This window comes from Macrotis lagotis, chromosome 2 (assembly GCF_037893015.1).
Source record: "Macrotis lagotis isolate mMagLag1 chromosome 2, bilby.v1.9.chrom.fasta, whole genome shotgun sequence".
Taxonomy (NCBI): domain Eukaryota; kingdom Metazoa; phylum Chordata; class Mammalia; order Peramelemorphia; family Peramelidae; genus Macrotis; species Macrotis lagotis.
The window spans coordinates 317,827,037-317,840,656 of record NC_133659.1 but is presented as its reverse complement, the minus strand read 5'-3'; the positions used below and the strand labels follow the sequence as shown (position 1 = coordinate 317,840,656).

Sequence of the window (13,620 nt, the reverse complement as noted above, 5' to 3'; positions counted from 1 at the left end):
CTCAAGGCTTTCCAGAAGCTTCTGGAAAAAAACTAAATTATTTTTCCCCCCTAATATTCCAAAAGTTATCTTTAAAATGGCTTTCCTTTTTGATCATTACTGTGACTTAGAAGACATTTTAAATATTCAGCTTTCTGTTATAGGAAAACATTCCTGGAAACAAACAAATTGTTAGAATGATGCTTTAAAGATGTTAGTCTTGATAGTCACCTCTTGGACTCTCAGACTCCTCTTTTTGCAACAATATCTGGAAGGATTATTTGACAGAAAGGCCAGAATATTGGTATGACTATAACATGATGTTTCAATAAAGAATTGGGTACAAAAATTAACTTCATAAATCATGAGCATGACTAGGTAACAGTTCCGAAAACAATCTGGGGGTTTTAGTGGACTTCAGTTTCAGAATAAGTCACAAATGTCATGTGGAGAAACTAATGCATCCTTGGGTTACAGTCAAAAGGGATATATAGATTTTAGGAAATGGGAGATGGTGACCTTACTGTTCTTTGTTCTAGACATACTTAATTTGGAATACTATGCTCAAAATGGCATGCTGCAATTTAAGAATTGTATTGATAATCTATAGATAATTTGTAGATTGCAAGAGAAGGCAACCAAAAAGTGAGGAGCCTTGAGTCTATGATATTTAAAGATTTTTTTGAAGAAACTGGGTTTATTTGGTCCATAGAAGCCTGCAGCGAAAAGCCATGGTAGGTATTTTAAAGAATCTGATATTGAAGCAACTTCTCTGGTAGACTTGTGATAAAGAAAGCAACTCAGCCCAGAAACAGAACCACTGAAATCTGAACACAGACTGAAGTACAATTATTTTCTCTCTCTCTCTCTATTCTTGAGGTTTCTCATCTTCTTGGAGGGGGGGAGTTATGTTTATTCTTATGTTTACTCTTACAACATTCAACTTACATCAATGTGTGGCATGGAAACAATGCAGAGATTGTCAAATAGCCCGCTGGGGGGAGGGAAGGGAGGAGGGGGGAAAACTGTAGAATTCAGAGCCTTGAAAAAAATGATAGGTACAAATTACTATTGTATATAATTGAAAAACAAACAAAATGTTAAAAAAAAATTTGAAAGGACTTTTGTGTTGAAAGAGGGTTCAGATTTATTCTGCTTAGTCCTGGAAGATAGAGATAGGAACAATATTTAAAAGTGGCAAAGAGACCAATTTAGACCAAAAGCCAAATGAGAAGCTTTGAGAGGTGATGATTTCTCTCTTCTTCAAGGTCTTTGAGAAAATATTGAAGAGTCACTTGCTGAATATGCTATATTGGGGTTCCTTTTCTCTATGAATTTGACTTGATAGTGACTGCAGTTCTCTCTCACCTCTCAAAAAAGATGATTCTATGATTTACAATAGAAACAAGATTTTAAAACATTTTGATCATGACAGTGGGTACTCTTATTTGATTTTCTGAAAACTGAGAAATTTGAAATCTTTTTAAAAATTTTAGAAAGATTTTATTTATTTTGAGTTTTATAATTTTTCCCCCCATTCTTGCTTCCCTCCCCCCACCCCCACAGAAGGCATTCTATTAGTCTTTACATTGTTTCCATGGTATACATTGATCTCAGTTGAATGTGATGAGAGAGAAATCAGATCCTTAAGGAAGAAAAATAAAGTATGAGATAGAAAGATTACATAATAAGATAACATTTTTTTTTTCTGATTTGAAGGTCTTTGGTCTTTGTTCAAACTCCACAATTCTTTCTCTTGATACAAATGGTATTCACCATTGCAGATAGCCCAAAATTGTCCCTGGTTGTTGCACTGATGGAATGAGCAAGTCCATCAAGGTTGATCATCACCCCCATGTTGCTCTTAGGGTGTACAATATCTTTCTGGTTCTGCTCGTCTCGTTCAGCATTGGATCATGTAAATCCTTCCAGGCTTCCCTGAACTCCCATCCCTCCTGGTTTCTAATAGAACAATAGTGTTCCATGACATACACATACCACAGTTTGCTAAGCCATTCTCCAATTGAAGGACATTCACTTAATTTCCAATTCTTTGCCACTACAAACAGGGCTGCTATGAATATTTTTGTACAAGTGATGCTTTTACCCTTTTTCATCATCTCTCCAGGGTATAGACTCAGTAATGGTATTGCTGGATCAAAGGTTATGCACATTTTTGTTGCCCTTTGGGCATAATTACAAATTGTTCTCCAGAAAGGTTGGACAAGTTCACAGCTCTACCACAATGTATTAGTGTCCCAGATTTTCCACATCCCTTCCAACAATGATCATGTTCTTTCTGGTTATATTGGCCAGTCTGAAAGGTGTGAGGTGGTTCCTCAGAGATGCTTTAATTGGCATTTCTCTAATAAGTAATGATTTAGAGCAATTTTTCATGTCTATGGATTGCTTTCATGAAATCTTTTTTTTAAATGATAGAATAATTGGATTTTTTTAAGTTGGATGAGACCTTGAGATCATTTTCTACACTTTCTCTTTCATTTCAAGAATCTTTTTCACATTAGTCTTTCATGATCTTCATTTGTGTTCAGTCCATGTCTTCCTAGAAATTGATGATTTCACTACATCATGAGACAGGTAACCCAGTTCTGATTGTTAGAAACTGTTGATTAAAATTTAGCTAAAATCCTTCAAACATATGGCTTGGACCCTGGAGGCAAGCAGAATACATTAGATTCTTCTTTCTAATGACAATTATTCAAATATTTGAAAGTAACCATCAGGTTTCTCAAAGTCTTCTCTTCTTTAGTTTAAATAAAAGTTTCTACAACCATTTCTCATCTGTCATGAATAGAATTCCCCTCTCTATTCTAATGGTTTTCCTTAGGGTGTTTTCTATTTTGTCAATCCCTGTTATTGGAAATAGTTCTCAGAAAAATAGCTCTACTTTCCTGTCTCATCCAGTATATTCCAGTGGAAATAAATGAACATTTAATGATTGATGATCTTGGGTTACCCAAAGACAATTATTCTTTGAATAAATTTTCATCATAAAATATTAGAGGCAATATAACTTAATGGGTGGAAAGCTAACCTCAGAGTCAAAAAGATCGATTTTGGTCCCATCTCTGAAATATTCAGGCTTTGTGACATTGGCCAAGTTACCCAGGCAGCTCTTTAATACAAGTAGTTGTGGAAGAGGGAGCTTCCTCCTTGGGAGGTAGATCTCTGCAGCCAAGAAGGCATAGGCCAGATTCATAATAAAAACATATTGATAAAAAGTAAAGAAGATATAGTTGAAACCATATTGAGACTAAGAGAAGTCCCTAAATGGGGCGGCTAAGTGGCGCAGCGGATAGAGCACCGGCCCAGGAGTCAGGAGGACCTGGGCTCAAATCTGGTCTCAGACACTTAATAATTACCTAGCTGTGTGGCCTTGGGCAAGCCACTTAACCCCATTGCCTTGCAAAAACCTATTAAAAAAAAAAAGAAGTCCCTAAATGATTTTTGGGTGGGGTATAATAAAGAGAGAAGGGACAACTCTGTTCAATTATGCTTTCTTCTAGAATTTCTGTCTTGATAGTAAAGTGTGTGAAAATAAAATTAACTTGGCTGTTTAATTGTGACTTTGTTGCATCATATAGAGTAGTAACATGGTTCATTTTGGAATTAGGAGTTTGAAACTTGGTTCTGCTACTTCTTATCATGTGTCTTTATGGACCATTTTCTTCATCTCTTTTGGCTTCAGTTTCTTACTCTTTAAAATAGATGGGATGGGGACAGCTAGGTGGTGCAGTGGATAGAGCACTGGCTCTGGAGTCAGGAGGAGCTGAGTTCAAATCCTGCCTCAGACACTTAATAACTACCTAACTGTGTGACCTTGGGCAAGTCACTTAACCCCATTCTCTCAAATAAAATAAAAAAAATAAAAATAAAATGGATAGGATGAACCAGATTATCTATAATCACTATTGCAATGCTAACTATTATCAAATGGCAAAAACACATGATGTGTGTTCAGGGAGAATAGAGAATTAAAAATAATATCAAGTTTTGGATCTTGGAACACAAGTATGATGGTACCTTTCATACAAGAAGGAAATTAGAAGAGAGGGAACTTTGGGAGAAAAGATAATGAGTGTAGTTTTGGACTTATCTAGGGGGCATCTAGTTTGGAAAGTCCATTAGGTAATTGGTGATGTGGTATTGGAGCTCAGGAAAGAGACTGAAACTGAATGCATGCATCTCTACATATATGTGTATATGTATATATAATATCTGATGAAGATTCCTACATATATATCCTCATATGTAATTATATCTCTTTCTTTCTTTGTTTCTTTGCTTGTTTGTTTGTTTCTTTCTTAACCTATATTTATGAATTCACTTGAGTTATGTGCATAGGCCTGATGCTTAAACCCTAGGGAGCAGATAAAGTTAGTAGGAGAGAGAATGTAGATAGTAAAAGAGACTGGAATCAGATTTTGGAAAATGTCAACAGCTCAAGAGACATGATATAGATGAGGCAGCCAAAAAAAAATGAGAAGAGTTTAGCTAGGTAAGAGGGGAGCCAGTTTAATGAAAGTTCAAAGTGAAAGAAGTACCTAGGTGGAGAGAGAATGGTTGATATTTTCAAATGTAGGCAATATTTTAAGAAGGATTAATGTACCTTTCCTGCGACTGATACTTTAGAGTAGAGGTTCTTAGTCTGGGGTCTGTGAATTTAAAAAAAATAACTTTTATGATTTCAATAATGATTTAGTTATCTTTTGGTTTTATATCTGTCTGTCTGTCTGTCTGTCTATCTATCTATGTATTTACACATATTTAAAGTTAAGTATGGTTCCATACTTAAATGGTTCCATACTTAAATCCAAGCCTTTCTGATATTGAGTTTAGCTTTCATTTCTTATTGGAGTATATTACATGATAAGAATCTGGTTTGTAATCTTTCAAACTCTTCTCAGATATTGGTAATCTCAACACTGTCTTCTTCATTCTGATAATTTTCCCATGAATTTCAAAAGAAGCCACCCAGCTGGTTGTCTCTTTAGATATTATGGATGCCAGAAAGTTTTGGGTATCTTCATCATGGAGCTGTTTCTTTTCTGTTTCAGGAGTCCTATCCAAAGAAAAGAAATTATACCCTGGAAATGATGCCATCTGCTTCCCTCGATCCATTTTCTGCAGAAAATGAAAATGGCCTCAGTGACCTCACAGACACAGCAGTCACAAAGAAGCCTTGCTCCTTAGAAATAGCAAGGACACCTTCCTCAAGGACAGGTAAGGGGATGTTTTGGAATTGGCCTCCACCCACATGGAAGGATGAACTAAACCCTTTCAGTGTGGGCATCGTTTGTTGTTTGTTCTCAGGAAGGTGATGTCATGGTTTGCAAGGGTGTTGGATATAAGTGAAGAAGGGCTGTGCAAAGTCACCAGCCTCACTCTCTCCTCTGGAGCCATCTCCATCCAGTGGCAAGAGATAGATCAGGACAACTGGAGATAGCTTCCTCAATATGGTCAGTGCAAATAGGAAAGTACCACAATAGCTCAAACAGCAACACAATGAATGTAAAAGAATGACAGCCAACGTTGAAATCAGTTTATAGAAACTCATTTATACTGACTGCTAACTTTATTTTAGAAGAAAGGTTCTGGGCTTTATTTAGTCCGAAAGTTCAAATATTATATAATACTGCCTTGGATAGAATAAAAAGCCTTGGAGTCAGCAGACTTAGGTGTGAGTCTTGGCTCTTAAAAATGAACTTCCAGAGGGGCAGCTAGGTGGCGTAGTGGATAGAGCACCGGCCCTGGAGTCAGAAGTACCTGGGTTCAAATCCGGTCTCAGACACTTAAGAATTACCTACCTGTGTGGCCTTGGGCAAGCCACTTAACCCCATTTGCCTTAAAAAAAACCCCTAAAAATAAAAAAAAATTTTAAAAAATGAACTTCAGGGCAGTTAGGTGGCACAGTGGATAAAGCACTGTCCTTGGAGTCAGGAGGACCTGAGTTCAAATCTGACCTCAGACACTTAATAATTACCTAGCCATGTGGCCTTGGGCAAGCAACTTAACCCCATTGCCTTGCAAAAAACTAAAAAAAAAAAAAAATGAACTTCCTCCAACTAGCTCATCTGTAAAATGAGATCAATAATTGACTACCTTTCAAGGGTATAGTAAGGAATGAATTTTATAGATTTCGAAGGGTTAGGTATATGAGGTTTTAGTACTATACCCATTTGATATGTGCTTTTTTCATGGTTCCTCTTTGGGACTGCGTGTGTCCTGTACAATTTTGCAACATTCATTTTCATTTGATTTGTGGTTATTGTTGTCACTGTTTACATTGTTGAGGTCCTTGAATATATTCTTAGCTCTGCTTATATCATTTTGTAATAGTTCACATGAATCTTGCAGTGCTTCTGTATTTATCATGTTTAATCAATTCTTATGGAACAGTAATATTCCATCACATTCATAGGACACAACAAAATAAAATTCGTTAAAATGAATAACTATTAACTGATTATTAATTACTCATATCATAGGAAAATAATAGTATAATTTTGAGAAAGACAAAAAAATTAATAAACATCAAGGTATAATTCGGTAACCTCTTATCAAACTTCTGTGGTTGCCAGTATTCTCTTATTTGGATTCTTTCTCTGAGTTTAAATAAAGTTGTTCATCATGAAGATTTTTTTACAGTGAAAAATCATATCATATTAGATCTACAGTTATAGACCTGTCTGTGTATCTGTAATACTTGGCACAGAATTATACACATAGTAGACAATAATGGATGTACCAAATTGAATTAGATTAGGTTGTATGAGGAAATTGAGATTTTAAAAAGTGAAGATGTTTGCTCAAGGTCTCAAAGTCAGTCAGAGAAAATAAATTCTGGAGTTTCAAAGAAAGAATTAAGACAGTCAAGCTCATAATCTAATGGGAGAAGATAATATTTGAAAAGAAGTTGGAAAGGGAAGAAAAAGAAACCAAGGGTAAGGTCATGATGGAGTCCTGAACTTGAGGTAAGAGAGGATGTGAATTTTAGAGCTGATTTCATCTTGTAGGATGACGACTTTCTGGAGATTATAAAATCCAGGGGGTCAGTCAGGTGGGAAATGATGACAAGAATTCCCTGAGTACCTTCCTTAAATGATGGAGTGTTTAGGAGCAGTTTTCTTTATCTAGCCTATACAGTCAGAGAGGCAGAGGCACAGAGACAGAGTAGAAGAGATAGGAGTTTCATCATTGATGTCATCTTAAAGAATGATAAGTTTTGGGATACTTTGAAGTTCATTGGGAGTATGGGAAATGATCCCAGAATCTCAGAGAATCTGTGTAATCAATCTGAACCTGAGCAAAAATCCACTCTGTGATAGACCTAACAAATGGTAATTTAACTTTAGTTTTGTCCTACCTGTAGTTAGGGATAAAGCCAGGTGGAGTATCTATGTGTGTGCTGGTCTTCCAGGGACCATTCAAAAAAATTTATGATAGAAGTAATCTTTTGTTTTCTGTATTGATAATTAATCTACATATATTATAATAGTTTGGGTTCAATAGCACTTCAAAGTTTATAAAATCTTTTCTTCAAGGCAACTCAGTGAAGGAGAAAGCTAATTCAAATATCATTTTCTTTATTTTATAGCTCTAGAAATAAAGTTACAGAAGTTAAATGACTGACCATAAATATAGTATCAGGAACTAAATATGACAAAAATTTGAAGCTAGCCAAGAAACCTAAGGATAACAAAAAAGAGTGATTATTTTTAAGCTTTATTAGAGAAAATGGGAAGTAACCAAGAAAGGAAAGGATTGTGTTGCTAGTTGTAACTAGAATGATGATAATGAATCCAGTTTTAGAGACCAGCTGGATGACCCTGGATAGATCACTTAATCCTGTTTGCCTCAATTTTCTCATGTGCAAAATGAGTTAAAGAAGAAATAGCAAACCATTTCAGAATCTTTGCCAAGAAAATCCCAAAAGGGGTTATGAAGGGTCAGACATGACTATAAATAACTGAATAACCAAACCACACAAATATGCATACATTCATAAATAACACATATATATGTATGTATGTATATATAGAGAGAGATAGAGATTTTTCTTCCCTACCCAATACTTTGTTAGTCTAAAAAATTTCAGCAAGACTATAAGATTTTGTAGCATTCCTATAGGACTATTACGTATTAACTGCTTTCTTACTGTAGTCCCAAAATGTATTTTGAAAGGCAACAATTTTATAATAATGTATTTTATTTGCATTTCCTTAGCAAGTTCAGTTCCAAATGAAAATGATTTTAGTTTATATTTAGAACAAAATGCACTGAGACATTGATAGTGTAGTATGTATGTGTATTGGTCTTCCAGAGACCATTCAGAAAATTTATAATAGAAGCAATTTTTTCCTCTCTTTGTTAATTAGACTAAATAACTAATAGTTTGGGTTTCAGTGAGCTTCAAAGTTTTCAAAACCATTTCTTCATGGCAGCTCAGTGAAGGAGCTAGTTAGTTCAAATATCATTATTTTCATTTTATGGGTCTAGAAATATAGCCATGGAAGTTCAATGTCTGACTTGTAAAAAATAGTGTCAGGCACTATTTATGATAAAAAGTTGGAGCTAGCAAAGAAATCTAAGGGCAACAAAAAGAATAATTTTTTAAAAACTTTATTAGAGAAAAAGAGAAGGAAACAAGAGATAATATTACTGTTAGATGTAGTAAGAGTGATTATAATGACTTACCAAAAGAAGACAGCTTCTCAACTCTTTTGTTTTTGCTCTAAATAAGCATGGTTTTCAGCTTCAAAAGGACATAACTTTAAAAAAAGCTAATTTCAAAGATAAGAAAGGAGGATCTTCCAAGGAAGCTCGCTGTCCCTTATGAATTCAGATGACCAATGGTCTCAAAATATTTTATCCCCTTTCTGCCCAAATAAGAGATCTGTGATATAGAAATTCCTTAGGAGCTCTAAGAACTTGTACATAATTCTATCAATTTGCTTTTAAAATATCATTTTACAACTGTATCAGTAGAATTGATTTTCTTTGTAATCCCTTGTATTTTAAACTGTATGCTGAAAGGGGGTCCAGAGACTTCTCCAGAATATTAAATGGGGTTCATGACACACACCAAAAACCACCCTAAAAATCCCAGGGTTCTAGTGAAAGAATTTGAAATAGGACATTATTATGTACAATGAGGATAACAGCATCCTTGAAAATAACCTGTGGCCACCCTTAGTTGCAAAGGGACCCAAATTTACACATCTTTCTCTTTTTAAAGAGATTGCAAACACCAGAATACTTTGTTTTCTTTTGGTCATAGTTGATTAATTAAATAGTTTAATTAGAATTCTGAAGACCTGAACTTGATTCCTATCTTTGATCCATACTACCTGTTCAACTCTAGGCAAGTCCTTTCCCCTTTCTGAGCAACTGTCTAAGACTAGAAGGTAGGCTGGAGAAGAGAATGTCCTTACCAGCAGTTCCATATACCAATATCTATTCTGTTACTCAGATCTGTGGGCATGCCAATAGAAACTAATACTTAATGATTAATGATGATCACTGAGATAATCCAGAAAAGTCCATCAGCTTATATTTATCTTGGATATTTTTTCTTCCCATAGAATGTAAACTCCTTGAAGGCAGGAATATTTTGTCATTGTCCTTAAGCACTTAATACAGTGCCTAGTCACACTGAGGGTACTTAATAAATTCTTGCAATTTGAATAAGAAAACCAAAATCCTGACTTGAGGTTTTTTTAATGGAGATTTAGGAAATTGTGCTTTTGAAAGGGTTCAGAGGGGAAAAGAGATAGGATCTCATTGACTAAAATTCCATGGAGGAAATCAATTTATGAGGTTCCAGATTCTCTTGAGAATGAAATTCTGAAGTCAATATAAAACATTACCAATGAAAAAGCAAAAGAGAGCTGCCTCAAGAGCATTTTTTTTTGTTCAGTCTAGTCCAGCTTTTCATGAGCCATGGTGTCCTTCTTTCCTCCACTATCTCTTGAATTCTGTTCAGGCTCATGCTCATTGTTTCCATGATACTCTTTATCCATCTCATTCTCTGCCATTCTGTTCTCCTTTTGCCTTTTATCTTTTCCAGTATCAATCTTTTCCAATGAATGCCATCTTCTCATTATGTGACCAAAATATTGAAGTTTCAGCTATAGTATCTGTTCTTTCAGTGAATTAATTTCTTTAAATATTGATGGATAAAACCTCCTTGAGGTCTAAGGGATTCTCAGAAGTTTTCTCTAGCACCACAATTTTGAACTGTCACTTCCATGGGACTCAACTTAAATTTTTTAAAAATAGACATATACAGAAAGTTGAAGCATGACCAGGAATAGATGAAAAGCATGAGATTGTGGCTTAGTCTTTTGAAAACAGTGGCAGGAGCCCCTGAAGTGTGGAATGATTGGAGATTGTAAAGGAATGCTAAGAAAAACACCAAGAAGATTGTTTTTTTTTAAAGTAATGCTGGGGTAAGCACTGATTGGATAATGATCTTCGATAAATGAAGAAATACTCACCTCTTATTTTGCCTTCATTTCCTCTGCCAAGAGGAAGTTCTGTAAAAGAAACAATAGAACAAAAACTACCTAATGAAGAGTCATGTAGAAAATAATTAAGAAGATAGCAATAGTGCATGTCCCTAGCTGCAGGTGAAATACATCCCAGAGGAAAGAACCAGAATATATAGAAGTTACTCTAAGGGATGCTAAGGAATATAGAGACTGGAGGAAATGTGACAAACCTGAGCAGGGCATCTCTCCTGACCAAAAAAAAAAAAAAAAAGAAAATGAAAAAAGGAAGGAAATGAAAACTATAAACCATAGCTTGGTGAATTTACCTTGGATTCCTGACAAAATTGAGATTTCAGTCAAGCATTTGAAAATGTCTTTGATGCTGTTGTTGGAGAAAAAAAGTTGTGGGTTAGATGGTAGATAATGTAGTTGACTTCAAAACTGGACCCAAAGGGTAGTCATTTCTGATTTGATATCAGGCAAGAGCCTCAGAGACCATTCTTTGACTTCATGCTATTGAATGGATATCATTGACTTGTATGAAGGCATACGTGGGATGCCTATTGAATTTGAAGATGCCACAAAATAATTTAGGATGGCTAATATGTTTTATGAAAATTTAGGATCTAAAATGAAGTTAGATTTAAAACTAGAAATGATCTCAGAAACCATGTAGTTCATCTTCCTTTCCTTACAGATGAGGAAACTGAGGCCATGAGAGGTTATTGCTTGCTCAGGTCAAACACACTGTCAGATGGTGGAATCTGAGCCCAGACCTTTCTCATTCCAGTTCTAACACTTTACCCTCTCTGTGGGTCTTGAAAATTACAGTTTTGAGTCAAATAGAACACAAATTATTAGAGATAAATTATAAAATGCCTACACATGGGGGGAGTGTTTAAAAATAAAGGCTTTAACTACTCTAGTCCAGAGTTACAGACCTTATTTACTTTTATCAGTTGCCTACAGGCAGCTACAGGGTGGCAGAAACCAGTACCTTCCCTAGGGCCATTGGCAACAGCTGCTACTTTTCTACCTGTCTGATTTTGATTATGTCTTCAGATATGTGAAAGGCCATCATGTGTAAAAGAAAATAATTTTATTCTGCATCATTTTAGGTGGCAGTGTGAGAAAGGACCAAAAGTTGAAAATCACAAGAAAATGGAATCTTGGCTTAAAATAACAACTTCCCTATTAGAAATCTCTTGGAAATTGCTTTTTAAAACTCATTAGATAAGAATATGCTGTCTCATGAGGTGGTGAGCTCTCCATCCTTGGAAGAGTTGTAATGAAGGCTGGACAACTGGTTGTTAGAGTGTTAATGAGGGCTCCTGATCTGGGTAGAAGATTACATAATCTTACATTTTCTTCTTAACTTTATCTATCATAGTAATTGCATTACTATTTTTTTTCAAGAATCTTAAAAAATATTCTCTGATATTTGTCAACAGTTCTCAAAAATACCAATCCAAATTATAACCTGGAACTTTCAATTTAATAATAGGAGCATAATTCCCAATTAAATTTTTTTTTCGCTAAACATATCCAATTACTCAAAAAAAGTGTTAGATTTGTAATCAGAATACTCTTTGTGTAAATTCTTGCTATGCCTCATATTATGTGATTTCAAGGTAATCATTTCACCTGCTTGAGACTTCATTTGTAAAATGAGGTGTTGGGACCAGATGATCTCTAAGGTAACTTTCAAAACTTTAGTGCCTTTCCAAGCAGCAATCAATGCAGTTCAAAATTTGACCAACTGCTGAATCTTTTGGAATTAAGAGAATATACAGGAGAGCAGCTTTTATTTGACCTTGATCTATGTTGTTTGGTGGTGATCACTGGCATTTTAAAGGTGGTTTAGTTCCTGAGATGGAGGGAAATTCATCTGTTTACTGATCCTCTTAACTGGGTGGAGATATTTTTCAATATTATTTCAATGTTACTCGACTAAGACTACTGAGAATAAGAAACAAAGAAATCTTGAAATTGTTAGAAAGCTTTTGTATCTTTTCTAAATACAGAGAGGTGAAGAGATGTCTTTTCTTATTTAGACTTGGCCTCTATAAAGTCTTTTTTTTAAAACAAATTTCATTAATTTTTTTTGTATTTTATCTTTAATTTCCATTTTATTCCTCCTGCCACTCATTCTCAGACAGCTATCCTTACAGCAAAAAGTAAAAAATGCAGAAATAAAAAAAAGTTTGGAAAACAAAGCCTATCTATTGAAAAAGTTTGGTATTTTATACCATGGCCCTCTACTTCTTCCACTGAGTTTGGGGAGGTGTCTTTTCCAGTCTCTTCTTTGAAATCAAATACAATCTGATAATTTTGTGAATCTGAATTTTGACTGTTTTTGTTGTTATTCTTTCCATTTCCATTTTAGTTATAGTATCTATTGTTATCTTGTTTATGTTTTGTTGTTTTCGTTCAGTTACTTTAGTCATATCTTTTATTTTGTTTTGTTTTTTTGCAAGACAATGAGTTAAGTGACTTGCCCAAGGTCACACAGCTAGGTCATTATTAAGTGTCTGAGGTCAGACTTGAACTCAGGTTCTCCTGACTCCAGGGCTTGTGCTCTGTCCACTGTGTCACCTAGCTTCTTCCCCCCACCCCCAATTTTAGTCATATCTGACCACTTGTGACCCTATTTGGGGTATTTGGGGCAAGTTTCTGGAGTGATTTGCCATTTCTTTCTCCAGCTCATTTGCAGAGGAGAAAACTAATCACATAGCTAGTAAGTGTCTGAGGCCAGATTTGAACTCAGAGAGATGAGTTTTTCCTGACTTTGGTCCCAATATATATCCACTATGGCACCATCTAGATTCTACCTAGTTGTTTACTTTGCATCATTTCATATATTAAGTATTCATCATATTCATTCTTTCTTATAATTCAGTAATATTCCTTTAAAATTATATGACAAAGAATGCCATCTGTATCCTGAGAAAGAATTGTGGAGTTTGAACAAAGATCAAGGCGTATTACCTTTAATTAAAAGTAAATGTTGTCTTATTATGTAATTCTGCTATATCTCATACTATATGTTTCTTCCTTAAGGACATGATTTCTCTCTCATCACATTCAACTTGGATCAATGCATATGATGGGAATGATGTAAAGACTA

At 35.0% G+C, this 13,620-nt stretch overlaps 1 protein-coding gene across 1 annotated transcript in view; it reads left to right on the top strand.

Moving 5' to 3' along the window:
- ANKS1B (ankyrin repeat and sterile alpha motif domain containing 1B) overlaps window positions 1-13,620 on the top strand; it is a 1,440,110-nt gene that overhangs the window by 447,454 nt on the left and 979,036 nt on the right. The window contains exon 10 of the mRNA XM_074226655.1: window positions 5,058-5,223. Coding sequence (XP_074082756.1) covers window positions 5,058-5,223 — 166 coding nt within the window. The remainder of the gene's footprint in view (window positions 1-5,057; window positions 5,224-13,620) is intronic.